General features: G+C 35.1%; 2 protein-coding genes and 1 non-coding gene across 10 annotated transcripts in view; 2 read left to right on the forward strand and 1 right to left on the reverse strand.

Moving 5' to 3' along the window:
• Positions 1–768: 768 nt before the first annotated feature.
• Positions 769–20,122, forward strand: part of LOC128552206 (platelet endothelial aggregation receptor 1-like) — a 51,943-nt gene continuing 32,589 nt past the window's right edge. For all 6 annotated transcript variants that reach the window (XR_008369008.1, XM_053533230.1, XM_053533228.1 and 3 more), the window contains exons 1-4: positions 769–847; positions 967–1,110; positions 16,579–16,806; positions 18,468–18,692. Coding sequence is in view for 5 of the 6 variants with exons in the window: in XM_053533230.1 (XP_053389205.1) it covers positions 778–847; positions 967–1,110; positions 16,579–16,806; positions 18,468–18,692 (667 nt within the window). In the remaining variant the exon portion in view is untranslated. The remainder of the gene's footprint in view (positions 848–966; positions 1,111–16,578; positions 16,807–18,467; positions 18,693–20,122) is intronic.
• LOC123543364 (uncharacterized) lies at positions 3,120–10,780 on the forward strand. Of its 3 annotated transcripts, XM_053533234.1 has the most exons (6): positions 3,120–3,734; positions 4,132–4,254; positions 4,513–4,709; positions 5,230–6,041; positions 6,993–7,068; positions 7,575–7,715. In XM_053533234.1, the coding sequence occupies exons 1-6, from the start codon at positions 3,673–3,675 to the stop codon at positions 7,583–7,585; spliced, it is 1,281 nt and encodes a 426-aa protein (XP_053389209.1). In that variant the 5' UTR covers positions 3,120–3,672; the 3' UTR covers positions 7,586–7,715. The 3 variants fall into 3 exon arrangements, with proteins under 3 accessions (XP_053389209.1, XP_053389208.1, XP_053389210.1); XM_053533233.1 differs by lacking the exon at positions 7,575–7,715 and having other exon boundaries at positions 6,993–7,241; XM_053533235.1 differs by lacking the exons at positions 3,120–3,734; positions 4,132–4,254; positions 4,513–4,709 and adding exons at positions 8,168–8,299; positions 8,951–10,780 and having other exon boundaries at positions 5,969–6,041; positions 7,575–7,767.
• Positions 11,508–11,579, reverse strand: Trnat-agu (transfer RNA threonine (anticodon AGU)). Its single transcript has one exon. It is a non-coding gene; the product is annotated as a tRNA-Thr (tRNA).

The following is a 20,122-nucleotide window of genomic DNA, read 5'->3' on the forward strand; positions in this document are numbered from 1 at the left end:
CTCAGGCACTTGGGATTTTTCATCTTAATATTCTGTCCTCTTCAATTTCTGTTACGCTTCTAAGTAGTAAGACCTTCAAGATATCAAGAGTATGGTCGAACAAGTCGAACACCAAGCTTATTAGCTTACTACTCGATCCCTTGCCTGTATAACATATATTGTAATCACATGCTATTTGTTGAATAAAATATTGTTTAGTCGAACACTACCCGGTCATTTGGTCAAGATACACGATCTTGGGCGCACTCTTAAATATACGTTCACGTAGAGTTTGTCTATATTTCCTTGCCAAATAAGCTCAAATTGAGTCGAAAACTTTCAGAGTTAAACACGGTTATACTGGTGAATTTCGACTTAGTGCAGGTTTACATTAAGGCATGGCCTATTAACACGAAATTTCGCTTATTTCGAAAATTCAACTGAGTTATTCGAAATTTCAAAATAAATAAAACTTAAAAATAAAATAAATGTCATACACTAGGTAGTAATACTCGTATTTATAGATATTATGTAGTTTGTTTTCATGCATATATGATGCGTTTTTATATTCCTATCATTCCGCTGAAATTTAACCAAGTAGATTGAAGAGTCCGAAGTTATAATACAAAAAATGGAAACAAAGGCAAATGTAAATCATCCATTTTACTATTGTATCTTTTTTTATGTTTGTGAATGTGTAACTGTGATCTGTTTGAATGCGGAAGAAAACTGAATAACCAATTTTATACAACTAGTGATAAACGTTTTCAGTAAGGTATAGCACATCAGGAAGTAGGAATGGCGACGTGTTTTAGAATTAAATATGGATTAATTTTTGCCTTACTGAGTTTTTGTTTTAAAGGTTCAGGTAAATATTTTCTTTCTTTTACTGCTAAAGACATACCAAATGAATTTTATGAAAGTTATACTGAAAAGAAACCATTGGTTAGTTTGAATACGCTTGAATGTACATCAATATTATTTCAGACACACAGTGTAGTTCTAGCAACCATTTTGGACCAAACTGTGACTTCGAGTGCCATTGTATGAATAATGAACAATGTAACAGTACAACAGGAATCTGTCCCTCAGGTTGTGACTTTGCCTGGGTAGGGCCTGGATGTCAAAGAAGTGAGTATTTAATACATGTTCTTTTATCTTAAAGCATACCCATATACATAGGTAACAAATTATATGAGTAGGTAGTAATCAATCTGATTAAAATCATCTCCTATTAACGCTGCGTAATGGATCTGAAGATATCAAAGGTCACGATCAGGCGACCTTTCCGCTAGCAAATCAGAGCATTACTTTCAACATATTGAAAGTGAAAGTAGAAGTTAAAAAAAATCTATATTTAACCTAGGTTTCCAGTGTTCGATATATGATTGTCACGGATTTATATATCTTATGGCTGCGCCCTCGTGTTATTTTCCTTGCGAAGAAATAAAATAATAAAGCTTATGGAAACACGTGAGAAATAGTTGCTTTTCCTATTCTTTTCCATTCAAAATTGAAAAGCGTTTGTATCGGGATACGGGAGGTATTGCCTTAGTTTTAAAACTTTATATTTAACCATCGGTAAGTACGTGTTTGTCTGTATATTGGTCAAGAACGCTGGAACATTTTATAGCCGCGGACTTTGATTCCCGACACGGGCTTCAATTTTTATTGATTTCGCATTTTTAGGAAACAAAAGCTCATGTTTGTATGTTCATAATACGATGATATTTAAATTCTAAAGATGATTTTTACCAAAATCTGGAGTCCAATCCCTTTAAGGCTTTAGGACCCTAATAGAATCGGCAAAAGCCGGTAAATATCGACATATATCGTCAACGTCCGTAGAGATAACGGAGACGAATCGGCTACTTTCGGTTTTTCTAAAATTAGTAACGGTGCATGGGTTTCCCCCAGCTATGACGTCAGTTTTGGATTTCCTAATGGCTGGCGTTGTCCGAGATCAACGAGGTCGCTTTGCTAAAAATGACGAAAATGAAGAGTTTACTGCTGCGAAACGTCCAAAAGATATTGTTACTGATCATAATTATGGAGTTGGTGTTATGTGTGACGGTGATGGCTGTGTAAAAACAGAATGCGGTGCATTTTTACACCTAGAAATTGGTAAACACGTGAATCGTGATGGATGGAGACACGGCCGAAGAATTGTCGAATTTGACACTCTGCTTTCAAGCTTGAAAACATGTAAGAAATGTAAGCTAGGACCTGTGCCTTTGACAATTTACAGTGTGGTCGGTGAAATGAAAAAAGGGCTGAGTGGATACCTGTATGTACAATGCCAGAATATAGAGTGTGGATATATAAACTGTGTTCCCTATGGAAAGACACATCACATGAAACAGAAAGGAATGCCCTGTTTTGCTGTAAATACAAAGCTTGGAACTGGTGAGTAAAGCCTTGCATTGATTGTTTACTTATCTGCTTTATTTTATTGTCGGAATAATTCACTGATTAGATTGTTTTATATGTTTGACAGCCATCTAATGTCAAAACTTCAAAGTACCAAAATAATGGAGGATAAAAAACACAGTACACGGTCATGTAAAGTTATTGGTATTTGTCGCTTGTGCATACAGTGTGTAGACACGGTAAACATTAATCGTGTACTGTACACACAGATTTAAATCATCATGGCCGCAAAGAAACTGCTCAATAATTATGTTTTTATTAATTTTGAATTCATTGTCAAAACAGATTTTGAAGAGGTATTAAGGATAAGGTAATTCAAACAGTAATATTTCTATTTTTTAAGTATCTAGTTAACAATACTGTAAAGTCATAAATATTCACAGAAAACTAATTTGTGGTGTTTTATGTTCAAATTTTGAAGTCCTTGAATTCTAATACCCTCAAAATAGCCATTTTAACCCAAACCATGAAATTGAATGATTTCACATTATACAAAAAAAATTTTAATGTTTCAGCTATGATTGACAGCATTGGTGGTCCCGTGCGGGTGAACAATTTCTTGTCAACATTAAACATCCAACCAATTGTTAACTCTAATTTGAAAAAAATGGAGAGAAGGGCTGGTGATGTTGTAGAAAAAGTTGCCCAACAGTCTGCTGCAGCTTCAGCAAAGGATGCTTTCAGGAAAGAGATGGAGTAAGTAATTTATGTATTTTAACAGAGCTTACGGATTTGGGTGTATTTTTTTTTTTTTTGGATTTAACGTCTCACCGACACATGATAGGTCATATGCAACTTTCCAGCTTTAATGGTGGAGGAAGACCCCAGGTGCCCCTCCGTGCATTATTTCATCACGAGCGGGCACCTGGGTAGAACCACCGACCTTCCGTAAGCCAGCTGGATGGTTTCCTCACATGAAGAATTCAACGCCCCGAGTGAGGCTCGAACCCGCATCGATGAGGGGCAAGTGATTTGAAGTCAGCGACCGTAACCACTCGGCCACAGAGGCCCCGGATTTGGGTGTAGTAACATTCTAAATTTGAAGCTATGTAATATGGTATATTTGCTATTCATTCAAGTAAAGATTATTTAAAAATAAAAAATCTGATTATAGGAAACATGGAGAACCAGGATATTTTGTTTATTTTGTATGAATGATTTTTTTTTTATAAACTGAGTATTTAAGTGACAGTTTGTGTATTATTTGACCATTTTTTTAACAGGGATGTGGCGCAAGTAGAAACCGACGAGGCAGCAAAGTCTATGGAAGGTGTAATTGATGACCTGGGCGTTGCTGCATTTCCAGATTCATCTCCAAGTTTGAGGTAACTAAATAAGTATCAATAGATAATATTGAACTCTTCAGTGTATTTACTGGCAAGACATTCAATAAATGTTTTATTGCATGTAATCTGAATTGAATTTTAGTATTTTTTTTCTTCAAGTTAATTTAATTCTGCGGATGTCTCTAAATTGCTTTTTGTACTTTTAGCATTTGTAAATGAGTTCTGCTCAACCCGGGGCTAGAGGGCGTGGGCGGTAGCATGCATTTCCACTACCGTCCATGAACAGGCGCAATCAAACCGAGCCTGCAACATTTTCGTTTTTGTCGTGTTGAGCGGCCTGTGAAGTTTCTGCTTTTCTTTATTCTATAGACAGGTGATTTAATTAGATGTACAAAAAATTGACAGAAGTCAGATTATACTTTTTTTTCATTTTTAGACAGATACTGCAGCAGCATTCTTGTGTAGATGATGACAATGACTGGACTGATATAGATGATGATGAGGTTGTTGATGACAATAATAACCAAAAAAGCACAAATAGTTCTGCAGATTCCAATAGGTACTTATCATAATATTGTATGCCAATAGTTATTAGTAAGAATTTAAAAGTATGATACTATGCAGTAAGTTATGTACTGTATGTTTTTTTCAGTCTATTTTCTGAAAAATGTTTATCAGATGGAAAATAATAATCTGGATTAGAAACTTTGTTTCATGCTGTAACATGAATAACTTCGCCTAGACATCAAAACTAATTTATTCCTTTATTTCAGCTTACTGTTTTGTTCATCTGTAACACATTCTATTTTTTTTTCAGTGATGCGAGAATGCCAGCTACAAAACTAGCTTTTAAGAGTAAAAAGGATCAGCGCGGTCATCATAAATACTCTGTCAACAGAACTGCTGTTAGATCACGGAAAAAACTATCTACAGAGTTTCCATGTCAGTCTAGAACTGGAATGTCATGTGCAGTAGACACGGCTTGGCACAAAAGAGGCTTTGACAGTTTAACATGTAAGCTCTTATTTTGTAATACCGTTGTGTTATTCCATCTATTCAAGTAGATCTGCGGATTCCAAGACAAGTCAGATATACTCCATGACAATTTTATAGAAGTCATTGTGTCAGAAATAGTATGTCCTCCACCATGGATTCATGTGAAGAAGTTGGCAGTTATTTGCAGAGAACAGTTAGTACTGGTACATAATTCAGGATTACTGGTAAGGTTGACTGCCCACCATTACTGACTTTAGTAAATAATGTTTTAGAAACAGTGCTAACCTCCATTACAATGAAAAGAGATAAAGATTATTTTCTTTAAGATGAGTACCATGATTTTATATGTGTACAGGTAGGTTTGCTTGTAACTTAAAACCTTGTATTTATCAGAATGTTTTCACAACCACAAATATACAAGAAATACCTAAAACTCCTGATGTTGTTCCGAGAGATCCACAACACGGAATGTAAGATTATTCGGAGAATGCAATTTTAGAATGTTATGTTATTTATTTTACATTCTATTTTTTAACAGCGCATACTTTTTTCATGAGCAAAGCCAAGTACGGTAAGAAGGTGGTGAAGTCAATAGTTAGTCACAGGACGTGTGGGACTTGCAAGTGGTGGAAAAGGAACCGACCAGGTCAGCTTGTCAGAAAACACCGTTGTGTACATTCACATACAGGAAGTGCTCGGTTGATGGAAAGTACAAGTGGAGAACAGGGTGTGAAAGAGCTCATGAAAGAAGGAACACCGATTGAATATCTTGAGGGAGATGGTGACACTACGCTAATTGCTCGTCTTAGGAATAATTTAAACATAAACATGAAGAAGCGCTTTGATAGAAATCATATTGTGAAAAACATAGGCAAGAACTTGTACGCTTTACAGGCTTCAAAAGGAACAAAACTAAGTCGAAATGTTATATTACACATTCAAAAATGCCTGAAGTATGCTTTTGCAAAGAATGCTGGCAATAAAGTTGGTTTACGAGAAAATCTAAAAGCCCTCATTCCGCATCAGTTTGGTGACCATACTTCTTGTCATGAAAGATTCTGTGGATATAAGCGTAAACCTCGAGACACTTACACACATAGAAGTCCGCCGTACAAGGGACCATTGAAAGACACAAACCTTCGCTCACAGCTTGAAAAAGTATTTGAACCGGTAATTGCTAATGCTGAACAGTATGCAAACCTCGGTTCCTCACAACAGTGTGAACATGCCAATCGTGAAGTCACACTGAGGGCTCCAAAATCACTCCATTATGGTAACTCTGAATCATTAGATTACCGTGTCCAGGCCACAGCGGCATTCATTAATGAGGGAAGAAACTACATATCACAGGTATATTTTATAAATATCGTTCATACCATTCATGTTCAGTTTTCCATTGTTTGCAGTCAAAATTGACCTTTTTGAATTATCAGAATTTTACCAAACTTATCTCAAATATACACTTGTAAAACACAATGCACCGTCAGATAAAAGAAAAGTTACTCAACAACTTTTAATAAACCAACAGTCCCCATTTATTGAAAAAAAAAATTGCATAGCTCGAACTGAAGAGAGAAAAAAGCCGATGAAGACTGTCTTCTATACTCTTAAGGGTCGTGCCATGAGAAAACCAACACAGTATGTTTGCAACCAACATGGATCCAGGCTAGCCTTGGCATCCGCGTAGTCTGGTCTGGATCCATGCTGTTCGCTTTCAAAGCCTTCTGCAATTAGAGACACTGTTAGAGAACAGCATGAATCTTGACCAGACTGCACCGATGTGACTGCGTCGATCCATGCTGGTCGTAAATGCACTATGTTGGTTTTCTCATGGCAGGGCTCATATTTACAATTGCTTCTAAAGAAAGTTGGTAGAAATAAATGTATTTTTAAAAGTTATCATTTCTAAAACAGTTACAATACTGTAAAATTATCAATATTCATAAGATCCTATTTTTTATGAAAATTCACAAAATTTAATCCTGACAAATAGATAAAATAACAATTCATCTTCAAGAATTGAATTCCATGAAATAACTTCCAACAATTCTTTTTGTTGTTTGTGTTTTGTTTTCACTGTTATTTCTTATACTTATCCTTATCATGCTGGACTTGATTGATTCTGCCTTTTCGGCCAGTGTAGATCATGATCAGCCTGCACATCTGTGCAGTCTGATCATGATCTGCACTGTTTACCATTTAGAAATTCAGCAGGGTAAGGGCTAAGTTTCAGTTTGTTGTTTCACAGTTTGTTAGATTAGTTTGTTGATTTTTGCTTTTTTCTATGGTTCTTTTTTACAGTTGAAGAGTTCAGTTCTCCTCGTACACACATGCGTTATAGTTTTTGCTGTCAGCATTGCACAGTTATATGTTACATGTAAGTTAGTAAGTTTGTTTTTTATGTTTCTGTTGTCGTAAATTCAGGCAGTTTTTATTTCAAATGATATAATTATAGTGTTATTTTCCTTTACAGAACCCATATTAAAGTACTGAAAAAATTTGCCATTTGGCACACATGCACCCTAACATGAACAAAATGAGGAGCAATGGTCCAGTGGTTAAGATGTCGGCCACTCAATCTAGGGGTCGTGGACTGGAGCGCCACTGAGGGCAAGACCATAACTTCTCTTATAACACTAGTACTGGTTTTTTCCAGGAAGTGACTTGAGAGTGGTTCCAATAAGCTTGAAGCTTTCATCACAATCAAGCTAAAACAAATTAGTATAAACTATCATGGACAAATAGTAGATACGGGCAAGTCTCATGAATACCTTACAACATTTATTTAGTAGATGTTTTTAGTTTGTAAAAATTTTGAATATTGTTTCTTGTTATATAATAAATAAATGACATGTAGAGTAATGGAAATGATCTTTTAATCAGGTGCATTCTGAAGTTGGTCTGTCTCCTGGTGTCCATACACAGAAATATGCACAAAAATGTACAGAGCATAGGAAGCGTGTGCAAAGCAAGTCACAGCTACCATCCTCAAAGAGGCGACGTCTGATATTGAAGCAGGAACGTGCCATTACTCAGGGAGCACACGAAGCATTAGAAGGAGCTACATATCAGTCAGGTTAGTTACCTCGCAAAATGTTAAAAACTGGGGAAGGTCAGTGGTTCTATCCAGGTGCTAAACCAATTTTAGCGCGACTTTTCGAATAAAAAGTAGAATAATTTCACTTACCCCAGTGTTGGCGAAGATTTTGATAAAGTCAATTATCTCTGTTCCTATCAAAGCTATTGACTTGAAACTTAAAATGTTTATTTACTATCAATGTCTACATCAGATGAAACAGTCCCCATAACTCTGATAGAATTTTGACAGAATTATGCCCCTTTTTAACTTAGAATTTTTTGTTAAAAATTTATGAATATTTTACTGGCAAAGCTTTTTGAGTCAGGCATTTGCCAGTCACATTTTGTGGTTTTGGATGGAAATGTTTAATGATGAAAATCTTTGTATATTTATCTAGGAGTTGGTCATGAGGACATAGTTGACGTTGAGAAGCTGCCAGATCCTGTTCCAAGAGGGGAGTTCAAGCCTGTGACCCTGGTTACCGGAGAACCAACATTCATTACATTTGATCTGGAAACTACTGACCTCAGTAAGTATTTCTTGCAAAATTTGTCTATGATATTTGTAAAATAAGAAATCATCTAAACATTTCCAATTGAAAGAGCAAGGAAGGAAGTTGAGAATATATCAAAGAAATATAACTATGTTTGATAGAAATGCTTTTTTGTTGAGCCCGTTTGCTGTGAGTTGCCAAATTTGGTGGGTTGGTTTATGTCTGTGTGTGTTTGTCTGTCTGTCCTTGCAGCAGTCTGGTTTTGTGTGGACCATAACTTTGACATGCATGGACCAATCTTGTTTACATGTAGCATGAATGTTAACCCCAATGAGGAGTTAGAGGTCAAAGGTCAAATTTAAGTTTGTCCAGAGCATTCCTTTTTCATGCATGAAAGGTTTGTGATAAAACTTGACATGAATGTTAACCATTATGAGACGGAGTGTCATGTGCAAGAACCAGGTACCGGCATCTAAGGTCAAGGTCAAACTTGACATTCTACCTGTGGGCATACTTGTTATTGTAACTTGACAGATTGTAGCTTTATGTGTTTAGACGTATATGCTCATATTATTGAAAGACAATCATTGACATATGATATGTAATTACAGTACAACTAGTGATAAAGATCACCAGAGAACAGACACTGTCTGGCTCATATCATATTGTATTATTGTTGTCTTTCAGTTCGAGGTGGACAGTTTCCTCATATTACACAGATAGCTGCTGCAGAACTGAATAGTGGACGTTCCTTCAATGCGTATGTTATACCTAAAACACCAATCACTTCAACAGCCCAACAAGTTACTGGAATTGTAATGTCTGGTAGTAACTCTATGTCAGTGAATGGGACGCCAGTGGAAGCGGAATTTATAACTCCATCACTGGAAAAGTTTTGTAAATGGCTGGAACAATTTGACAATGTCATTCTGGTGGCACACAATGGCAGACGATTTGATTATCCAGTTTTGATGAAAGCAGTAGCTTCTTGTAAAATTCTCGAGCGTTTTCTGAAATGTGTGTCAGGATTTGTTGATTCTTTAACAGTCTTACGCAAACATTTTCCTGGCAGGTCCTCGTACAAACAAGAAGATCTTGTCCGTGAAATTTTGAGAGAAAGCTATGGAGCACATAATGCCACGGAGGATGTAAAAGCATTGGGAAATCTTTTAAAACACATATCGGTATCGCCTAAAACTATGCTTTCATTTAGTTATCCTCCAAAATCTGTACATCATTCACAGCTCTTCAATTTGGAAAAAGCCAAAAACATGCCATCTCTACACGTACTTGTTGCAAACGGTGTTTGTAAAACTGCAACAGCAGAAAATATTGCTGGTTCAGGACTCAACCTAAGTCATTTGAAAATAGTTTTCAAGCGCGAGGGGGAAGATGGGCTAAGTAACACATTTGTTGTTAAAAATAGTGAAGGACAGCCACGTGTTACCAACACAAAGAGGACATTAGAGACAGTAATTCCAAACCTTGTAGAGTATTTAAAAAAATGATTTTATCGTACTCCATTGCTTGTTATCCCAAGCATCAAGTGATCTTTGTTATGATTAAATTATAACCACAAAGGGCTGCTTAATATTTATCAATATGTCGTTTTCTTTGTTTTTCACAGTCATCAATCGTTAACTGAAAAGACATCATTGGCTTTGTCTCTATTCTTTTTCTCAGCTTCACAATAAATTCATTTCTCCCTCATTGGCATGTGTTTATTATGCAATTTAAGTTTTATGTAATTATAATTAGTAATTTTATGCTATATGTTTTAATTTGAAAGAGTAGGAAATGTTCAAAAATGATGTAGCGTTTTGACCGGTAGGACAAGTTTTATGCTTTGGTTTTACTGTCTTTTTTTGAACATATTATTACATATATGAACATTTTTCTTCATTAAAAGGATTATTTCTACACTATTTAATTCTATGTACAATATAACATGCATTTTTCATTAATGGAACTGAAAAAATGAATGTTCTACTTTGTTTTTAAAATTCAGTGAAGATAGGTTTTACAGCAAGCTTCTGTATTCATTTGACCCCCTACTCTTAAAACAATTTATTTTTTAGAAAAAACAGATGGTAAAAAATGGGTAATTCTTTTTGTACTTGTTCATATAATGATATAGATAATTTGTATGCAGTCACTATTCATGTAACGTTTATAGTTTTTTAAAAAAAATGTTTAAAAATGTTAAGACAAGAATTTTTTCCCCTAAAATTGCCAACTTTTTGACTGGGGGTACAGAAGAAAAAAAAATTCAGATAAATTCTTGTACAAATTTATGTCATATATTTTTATATATATTTATTCAACAATGTTGTAAAAGTGAACTAACACTGAAACAATTGTATTTTGATGGATTTGAAAAAAAAAATGGATTTTTACATTGTCGTTTTATTTCATATTTCAGTCATATCGACATATTAGGAGTTGCGATCTTTAAAGTGTTATAACTTTTTTTTGAACGGTTAAAATCATTTCAAATTTTGGATATAATTCACTCAAGTGATACAGATAATAAATATATAAAGTTTTGTCATATTTGAAATGTGACCTATTAGGGTCCTAAAACCTTAAGCCAAACGGCTGTTGAGACAAGTCGTCTGATTCTGACTGGTTCAAATAAAAATAGATCGGTGAGAATAAAAATAGCAATATTTGAAATCCGATTATATAGAAAGATAAATTTGAATGGGTCGCCATTATATCTAACTTAAAGGAAGATCGAGTACTTTAGTCAGATTGAGGTACAATCAAACTTGTGCTAGCGACCACCCGTGAATAGAGACCACCTGTCGACAACGACCGGTCTCTGGTCCCCACGTAGAAAAATGCTCATAAAAAGGCCGTGAATAGCGACCACCTGGCGACCTCGACCAGCGACCGGCCTAATTCATTCCCAAGGGTCATATTTGCCCCCAGTAACGACCAAGCTGGACCGTTCCGGCATGAAAATATTTGAAATCCGCAGAATTTTCACGACTTTTGCCTTATAGCTAACATAATAATTATTGCTTGATTGAAAGTTTGCACCGGCCAAATTAATACATAGAACATAAAGAAAGCAAGAAGCTGTAAAAAATACTTTTTATCAGCATGATAATGGCTAACTGAGAAGTGACCCTTCCCCCCAAATAAAGACCACCTGTGAACAAAGACCACTTTTGCTTGTTCCGAAGAGTGGTCTTTGTTCACAGGTTTGACTGTAGTGTCATAGAGTGAGAAAAATGTGCAGCCAGACCGGGACTCGAACCCGGGGCTTCGGAATACTGTTCCGATGCTCTACCGGCTGAGCTACCTGGCCGCCTACACATTTTCTCCCCGTTTTAATATTCAAATCCTATACCGTGACATATTTCCCAACCATTTTTGAAATTCGTCCTCAAATTTCAGCGGTTACTTTATATTAAGCAATTACAGGCGTCAGAGACTAACCGGTGTAATGCCGTCACGGCCAAACGTTGGACGCCACTGTCGCCGGGCTGCTTAGTGGTAATGATAACAACATGGGTCGACAGGTTTTCAGCCGATTTGTGCTGAAAACTATAAACATCCATTTTTGTAGATATATATCCCTGACAATATACTGAAAACCTGTCGACCCATGTTGTTATCATCAACACCGAGTAGCCCGGTGATAGTAGCAATACAAGAGCCATTCTAAAAAAAATAACAATTGTGCTCAAATATGGTTTACCGTCTGTATACGGACTTCAAATTTAGTTTATCCATTTAAAGAATTCTCCCTTGACTTCCAGCAGCATAGTAGTCTCCCCTTGGTATAATCTTTAGTAACTGAGAAATACCACTCCCAAGCGCTTTTTTCGATAAATATTTGCGTCCAGCCAGCATCTTTTCTAGCTTTGGAAAGAGGAATATGTAACAAGGAATTAGATCTGGTGAATAGACTTGATGATTGATTTGTACCACTATTCCAACTTTAAAAAAAAACTTCGGAAAGATGGCATTTTTTGTGAGTCGCAGCGTTGTCATGGATCAAATGAAGACGCATTTATATATATATATTTTCATTTAACAACTACAACTCTTAGTTCTTTGTCTCTATAAAACTTTCCAGTGACTGAATTTCCTGACAATTTAGGAATTTGTAAAACAGTGCCCACTGAGTTAAAGAAGATGGAACACAAAATTGGTGATACTTTTAAATTAATTATTTTTGTAATTATTGGTCTACGGTCATTTTTTCTGTTGTCAGCGCGACGCTGCGACGTAAAAGCATATCCTGGTCTCATCTCCTGTTAGGAGCTATGACATTGAGCGTTTCTTTAGCACATTTGACTCTATTTGCCTTTTGCTCCTCGGTTAAAATGTAAGGCACCAATATGGCACAAACCTTTCTTTAACCCATGTGCTTGGTAAGAATCTCATGTGTTCTCGCGCTGAAATGTCAAGAAAAGACGCCTTCTCGGACACCGTGAATCTTGTGCCTACATCCATCAGACGTCCTACAGCAGCAATATTCTTTAACGTCAATGCTGCTCTTGGTCTGCACGAACGAGCCCTGTCTTTAAGAACTGACTAACTACCTTTAAATTTACGTACCTACCTGTAAACAGCTTTCTCTGATACTGGAAACTTTCTATAGCAATACTATTTACTATGGAACAATACAATGGCAAATATTGCATCTTGTTATCTTGCGTCTTGTTATCTTGCGTGTTAATATCAATAGCCGACAAGTAGACATAATAATTTCGACAATAAAGATACAGCTTGCATTCTGGCTTTTCTAGGATTTAAACAATATTCATTTTCAAAAATGCGTTACATACTTATATATAGTAATGTCATAGGATTGAGAAGTAAGCTATAAGGTTGCATTTAAACATTTTTCCTTGTCCTTACCACTTTATGATATCCATTTGATTACCTCGTGCTTTCTTCGTTAATTTTATTATATTTGTCTCGCTTCCAAGCGATATACTATATTCGCTGTATTAGCTGTTGGTTTGGTGAATTGGTAAAACATCGGTTTTAAATGATTTGAATAGAGCAACAATTGCAAATCTTAACAAGTGTTATTTCGTTATGATATACATGACTAACTTACAGAAACACAACTATTTATAAAATGTCCTCGTAAGATTCTATCAAGGTCGTAAGAATATTTGTTTTTGTTTAAGTTTATTTAAGTTTTATTTGTTCGCCCTTTTGTTTTATAAGTGAGTGCCAGCTATAGTAGGATGTCTTAACGTAGTAAACACATAACGGTATCAAATTTATCTCGTGACATCTATTTATTGTCTGAACAATCTTGTCTATATAACAGTATTCGCTTTAAAGTACTAATCTTAAACTAAACAAATTGGGACATATTTTTAACCGTTTATAGTAAATGTTTTACCCAATGTGCACCCGGAATTTATTTCCGTAACATGTGGGTACTTAGTTCTGTCTTAGTTCCTTAAGACAGCTTGATAGCTTCCTTACAAGAAGGAGTTCTCTATCCCTTATGGGCTTTCGAACACAGAACATTGACTTTCAAACACTAGGCAGTGAGTCTTTTTCCAGTTGTATGTACCAATCGATAATAAGACCACTTTGCTACTAAAACCAAGTTTTAATAAAGGGTCATAATGCCTTTGATTCAAATGTGGCTGCCACAGTTTTATGAACATAAAATATGTTATTTTCTTGTTAAATCCAATGTTGATCAATGTTTTGTCATGTATTTGTTATAGGTTTGACTATTTGATTAACATATCAGAAAAAGTACTATAAAATGCACTGTTTTGGTTATCTCCCTTTGTGACCATGACTTCATAATTTCATGTGTAATATTGAAAATTGCATTTTTCTAACTATTCAGTTATGTGTATACTCTATTAGGACAGCAGTATTATCTGTTTTAACATAAAATTAAGAGCATTATGGAACTTTAACATATTGTCAAATGTGTGTCATTGTTCTCTGTGAATGACAATTAAGCCAAGTACAAAATGTAGTTTCTGTTTACATGTGTTTTAGAACGTGTAGGATGGAATAAATGTCAATGATGTCTTATATCAGAGTCATACAGTTTTAAAGCAGGTTCATTACATTTTGGTCAAGTTACGGATTTGTTTAAAGCTTTAAAACCATACATCTGCTCAGATACACTCATTTGTTTTCATATACATGTAGCACTGAAAACAGTCTTCATTTTTATTGTAAGTATCTTTTAAAATTTTATTTTTCCTATCCTGGTTGTCCAACTTAGATAAAGTTATTGTAGCATAAGTATAAATTTAATGAACATTTTTACTTTCTAACAGTTTGCATTTAGCTGAAATTCATTAGACATGCTTGTTAGAAAAATATTATTATCTCCCTTTGCTTGTCCTGCACAACCAAGATAGAAGAGGACATACGCTTTATATTGACTTGTACATAGTGCATCATCATGTACATATATATAATATACAGTCAAACGTGTTATCACGTTTAAAAGTGTAAGTTAACACAGTGTTTAGAATGAATAATTCATGCGACTTTATAGATAGTATCGAAACGCTGACAGTTATTCGTAGTCTGCACCAAAACATACAAGATAGGATAAGAAATTATTTACTATAAGTGACACGTAATTACCTTATTATTAAAAAAACTGTACTTTAATAAAACAGATGTAAATATGTATGACAGACATGCAATGTATGTATAAATGTATGTTTAAATGATAGACGAATCAGTAAGTGTAATCTCTGTATCTATCTATATATACTATATACTGATTCTTATAGTATTTTCTACAAACTAGATCTTTCAAGTAAGCTGTAACATCTGTAAATATTTGTAAATTCAAGTATGTAGGCACAAAGCTACAATCAACCATTAGCGTTAATAATAGTATTTTTTATTTCAATAGATTATTTAATTTAATTTAGCTAGACTAATTATAATATTCCTTTTGTAGAAATCAGATCAATAAATTTCAACATTGATGGCCTATTGTAGTAAAATTAAGATATTTATTTTTTAATTTTTATTTAACACTGGCATGTTAAGGTGAAATGATATTCGTCACCGGTATACCGGTCACCATGGCCCAGTGGTTAAGGCTTCCGCCTTGGGATCGGGAGGTCGAAGGTTCGAGCCCCTTGGGGAGCGTTCGTCCGGGAGATGTTTGTCATGTGACTCGTTCCGAAAAGGCTGGTTCGTCAGCCGCGAGCTAGTTAAATGAATGGTTACCGACTTCTATCCGCCTGGCGCCTGGCATAGTGGTAGGAGTTGGGAGGTAATTGGTACCCAAAATAAAGGTGTTTAATAAGCCAAATTGGCTGGCCCTTTCAGTAGGGGTTACACTATAATAAACAAGACCTTTACCTTTACCTTTACAAATATCTTATGTTCCGCAACAAATACAGCATATTTCGTCGCGTAGTATTCTGCTTTGACCATTGCTACCAGTTAGCATTCCAAAAGCGTGTGCAGATAACGTTGAGTCTAAGATTTTTTGTCAGTATGTCAAGATACTTCCATTACAAGTACTGGTTCTAACATATAAAATTCGTTTGCAAAATTCATGTGAATACGTTCAATTTCCTTAGATTTAGTATCGCCCCATACCTCTTAAGAGTATGACAAAATAGAGCCTACAAATGAGTAAACAGCTGACGCAATAACATTGGATTCAGATCAATTTGTTTTACAACAAATAAAGAGCATTTAAAGCTTCAAATTGCCGATCAAATGCTCTACATTCAATGCAAGATTACCAGTATAGTTAAAAACAGTACCAAGATCTTCACTTCAAAAGGATTGTCATTATATAGCCATCACTCTCTTTCAAACGTTCTGTCCCTTTTTCTAAGGACAACAAGTTGTTTTGTTTTTGTTTTCAGTGTTTATTTGAATTCAAGACTCCAGTGGTTACAATATGTATAAAGTAAATCGAGGCTATTCTGTAAATCCTCATGCGTTTTACCATTTATCGCTATATCATCAGCAAAAAGCAACAAATTCAAGGCATATATTCTAACCTGATTTCATGTATATAAGGTAACACAGTGGCAAAATGTATGGCGTTAGATGAATACGTTCTAGTTTTCATAAAATCAAACATTTTGATCATGTTCCGACGATTATGTTATTATTTTGACCTCATGTGTATTTTAATGCAAGTGGCACGACGGACTACTGACGAAGACGGACTGAAGGCACAATAGCTCTCCTTGAGCACTTTGTCCTAAGCTGCGATAAACACAAACTTAGCGGATACATATAAGAATGCTTACTAAAACAGGTTAATTCTTAATTTAAGAACCAGTTATTCGTTACAGGTGAATATACATTTTTTTCAGACAACATAGTACCTGCAGGACAGATGAATGGACGTGAAATGGTGGTGCGCCAACAAAGTAACATACCTCAGAGACGAATTGCTGCGCTGGCTGTCGACAGAGATTTATCGACATGTAGTCAAACATACTATGCAAATATGTCAACGTACATCCCTTGGTGGAGACTTTGGCTTAAAGATAAATACAAAATCAGGAATATCTCTATTGTTACCAGCAAAGAGTCCTTAGGTAAGTAAAGTAACATCGCATTAACATATTTTACAATTCGAAGTCATTTCACTCTAACATTGGTCGAACATATATTTAAAGCATTGAAAGACAGCGACTTATTCGCGCATATTTTTCTAATGAAGTTGTATCAAATATGACAGTCAATTGTATATTTGTTCGTTCTACCTAATATCTGTTTGTTTAGTGGGGATAATAAAAGAAATAGTTCGCGATACACATTTAGCTTGCTATTTTAATCATATAAGTTAAAGAAGCCCCCATTTACATGCTATAAATGAATATGCAATGCCCCATCAGCATGTGTCGATGAATTTTTATTTCGCAAGGTAGTTTGCAAATCATTACGCTATTCAAGTGCAATATTTTGTAATGAATACCTGAATACTAGAGAAGGTTCAGGATGTTTATCACTAGCCTTTGGACAAATTATGTTAAACAGGGCACAGTGCAAAGTCCGTCCCCTATGTACATCAGTGCATCAGTGATATGATAGAACTGGTCAGATCGGTTAGAAACCTAACTAAGATCACAAGATATTATGTAATTAGCTCTACTAAAGCCTAGAAGCGTGGTGTATGACAAATTGAACATTTCCAACACTAATCAAGGCTTTGGAACACACTTTGTCTAGTAAAGATCAGGGTAGCTGTTACGCTGATTGTTTTAATATATCTGTTATGAATTCATTTTATACAACATTTTGCAAGTACACCAATTCATCTCTTCATAACAAGTGTTGAACATTAGTTGATCTTACACTGTTTGGGTTGTTTTGTTTGTTTTTTGTTACGTAGACTTTAAATATAAAGCACTTTTAAACATGTATATGTACACAAAAGAGAAAAATTAATAAAGTAATAAAGTAATTTAATTGCAAAGTACTTACATATTCTAGAGATAAACCTTAAAATTTTCAACGATAGAAATACATTAAATTGATTTCTTAGTCCTTGAAATAACCAAAAATAATTTTATAAATGTGAAATTTATGATAGTTTTGTTAATATCAATAACTACAGTTTTAATATTTAATTTAAAGTTGTGAACCGCAAAGAATGACAACTCTTGCCTTAGGCCAGTACCTATAAGCAGAAATATCTATTAATTTACTTCCCTTGTAATAACACAATGAGTGGAAAATGTTAACGGTTTTAAGACACAATATCATAACTTTTTGCACAACAAAAATATTTAGGATTTATTCATATATGTTTGATTTACCCTATAAAACCTGCTTCATATGATTTTAGCAGCTTATTTATGGTAAACATATAACTTTTAACAAGCCGATAATAAAATGAGTTACCAGTAAGAATTTTATAGTGCAGATAATACAATTTTGCTTGTATCAAAATGTCACTATAGAAGCACTTTTGTAATACAGAACAGGTAGGATTAGTAAAGGTGCAATTATTTTGATCTTTATTTCCTATGCCTACATATTCAACATTCGAGCATTATTTTGCGTTCCTGTCAAATTTCATATCAAAACTTGTTTAAAGAGAGTAGCGTTTTTGTTATATGCAACGTAACGCTGCGTTTGTATTTTCAGTCGCCTGATCCTCACAAGCTGTGAGAGGTTTGTGTACTAACTTCCCTTAGTTTCATTTAAATATTTTCGAATTACATTACCAAATATCATACAAACTGTATTGTAGATTACTTCCAGAATTTTGAGGTTATGGTTGAAAATCAAACATTCAATGGCAGATATGGAAATAGCTTCACTGGACAAGAAATGTGTTACAAACATAATAATTCCTCACCGATAACAACTAATATTGATGTAACATGTAACAAACCAATTTTTGGAAATCAGCTCAGAATACGACTAGCAATTAATGGTTCACAACTTGTCTTGTGCGATGTCAGGATATATGGAGGTAACTGCGCTATTTCATGGTTTTACTCGCAAATTCATATTTCTTTAGCTAAATTATTTATATCAATTCACATTTTGCACTGTGCTGTAAATTAGGGAAGCATAGAGCGGACATCGGATATTTTTATTTTAATTCATCTCGTGGCCACGAGATATAACTAAGAATAAAAAGAAAAACAAAAAATGTTATCTCGTGGCCACGAGATATAACTAAGAAAAAACCGAAAAACAAAATATGTTATCTCGTGGCCACGAGATATAACTAAGAAAAAAAAAAACAATTTCTTAATTCGTGGCCATGAAATATAACTAAGAAAAAAACAACAAAAAGCGATTTCTTAATTCGTGGCCAATTTTTGCTAATTTATGGCCACGAAATATAAGTAAGAAAAATAAACAAAAAGGTGATTTTTGCTAAGTCGTGGCCAAGAAATACAACTAAGAAAAAAAAAACCCAAAAAACGTTTTTTTCCTAATTCGTGGCCACAAAATATAAGTAAGAAAAAAAATAATAAAAAACGATTTTTTTCTAATTCGTGGGGGTGAAAGGTCGATGTCACAATGGCCTCCAGTGTGAGACCTTGGTTTTTAGTGAATACCGAGGCTTGCGCTCAAGGAACCTGACAAAAACAGTAACCTTGGCAAGTGAAGGTCAGTGTCACAAGGTCGGAGCCAAGGTTTTCGGTGCATATTTCGTGCCCACTCTATATCACATAAACCCTTTCACTGATTTTCACTTTATGTCCATTCTTTGTCACTAACTCTTCAAACGATTTTCACCAAACTTTGATGAGGGTACTATTTCACTAAACCACTTACGCCAAATGTAAACTTACGCAAATATTTTAGATCTTTTAAACAGCTGATTCTGTCAATAAAACCAAAAAACGATTTTTTGCTAATTCGTGGCGGTGAAAGGTCCATGTCGCAATGGCCTCCAGTGTGAGATCTTGGTTACTAGTGAATACCGAGGCTTGCGCTCAAGGAACTTGACAGAAACAGTAACCTTGGCAAGTAAAGGGCAGGGTCATAAGGTCGGAGCCAAGGTTTTCGGTGCATATTTCGTGCCCACTCTATATATCATAAACCCTTTCACTGATTTTCACTTTGTGTCCACTCTTCTGTCAATAAAAACAAAAAACGATTTTTGCTAATTCGTGGCAGTGAAAGGTCCATGTCACAATGGCCTCCAGTGTGAGATCTTGGTTACTAGTGAATAACGAGGCTTGCACTCTAAGACCTTGACAGAAACAGTAACCTTGGCAAGTAAAGGGCAGGGTCATAAGGTCGGAGCCAAGGTTTTCGGTGCATATTTCGTGCCCACTCTATATCTCATAAACCATTTGACTAATTTTCACTTTGTGTCCATTCTTTGTCTCCTAATAGAGTATGAGCCAGAAGGGGATTTGCTACCCCAGGGGGAATTTTGAG

Source organism: Mercenaria mercenaria, unplaced genomic scaffold (assembly GCF_021730395.1).
Source record: "Mercenaria mercenaria strain notata unplaced genomic scaffold, MADL_Memer_1 contig_2156, whole genome shotgun sequence".
In the NCBI taxonomy this organism is placed as follows: domain Eukaryota; kingdom Metazoa; phylum Mollusca; class Bivalvia; order Venerida; family Veneridae; genus Mercenaria; species Mercenaria mercenaria.

What these genes read in the sequence shown, in the direction of transcription:
- LOC123543364 (XM_053533233.1), top strand. Translation starts at nt 3,673, where the DNA reads ATGGAAGGTGTAATTGATGACCTGGGCGTTGCTGCATTTCCAGATTCA. An exon ending in GATTCATCTCCAAGTTTGAG is followed by an intron (nt 3,735 to 4,131) that starts GTAACTAAATAA and finishes TTTCATTTTTAG; the next exon opens with ACAGATACTGCAGCAGCATT. An exon ending in AGGCTTTGACAGTTTAACAT is followed by an intron (nt 4,710 to 5,229) that starts GTAAGCTCTTAT and finishes ATTTTTTAACAG; the next exon opens with CGCATACTTTTTTCATGAGC.